The following is a 468-nucleotide window of genomic DNA, read 5'->3' on the forward strand; positions in this document are numbered from 1 at the left end:
AATGGCAGCAGCAACCTTAGCAAGAACAGCCTTTCATCCCACAAGTTCAACAGTTGGAGCAGCCCTTTAATCCTCAATTTCAGCAGCAACAGCGACTCCCTTTCAATCCTTCAGTTCAACGGCAGCAGCAACCTCAGCAAGAACAGCCTCTCATCCTACAAGTTCAACTGCAGCAACCTCAGAATCGAGCAGCTCACCAACACCCCTTAATTCCACAAGTTCATCATCAACAACAGCACCAGCAGCAACAACAGCAACCTCCCCATCAAGCCTTTGACAATGATGTTGAGATTAGTGATGCTATTATGGATTCTGAGGGTGAAGACAATATCAAGTGCAAAAGTTGCCGTACAATATCTAGTGCTTCCAAAGGTGTAACATTGGAAAAATTGCCACCTATTGTGTGTCTGCACTTCAAACGGTAAATTCTGAAATTAAGTTCCATTTCACTCTATGCCTTTGCAGCAG

At 44.4% G+C, this 468-nt stretch overlaps 1 protein-coding gene across 1 annotated transcript in view; it reads left to right on the forward strand.

The window, feature by feature from the left end:
- The window catches only part of LOC127751424 (putative cyclin-dependent serine/threonine-protein kinase DDB_G0272797/DDB_G0274007), a 2,184-nt gene extending 1,759 nt beyond the window's left edge, over positions 1-425 (forward strand). The window contains exon 2 of the mRNA XM_052274973.1: positions 84-425. Within this exon, the coding sequence (XP_052130933.1) occupies positions 84-425 (342 nt within the window). The remainder of the gene's footprint in view (positions 1-83) is intronic.
- The last annotated feature ends 43 nt before the right edge of the window (positions 426-468 follow it).

This window comes from Frankliniella occidentalis, unplaced genomic scaffold (assembly GCF_000697945.3).
Source record: "Frankliniella occidentalis isolate FOCC.00 unplaced genomic scaffold, Focc_3.1 Scaffold480, whole genome shotgun sequence".
NCBI classification, from domain to species: Eukaryota; Metazoa; Arthropoda; class Insecta; order Thysanoptera; family Thripidae; genus Frankliniella; species Frankliniella occidentalis.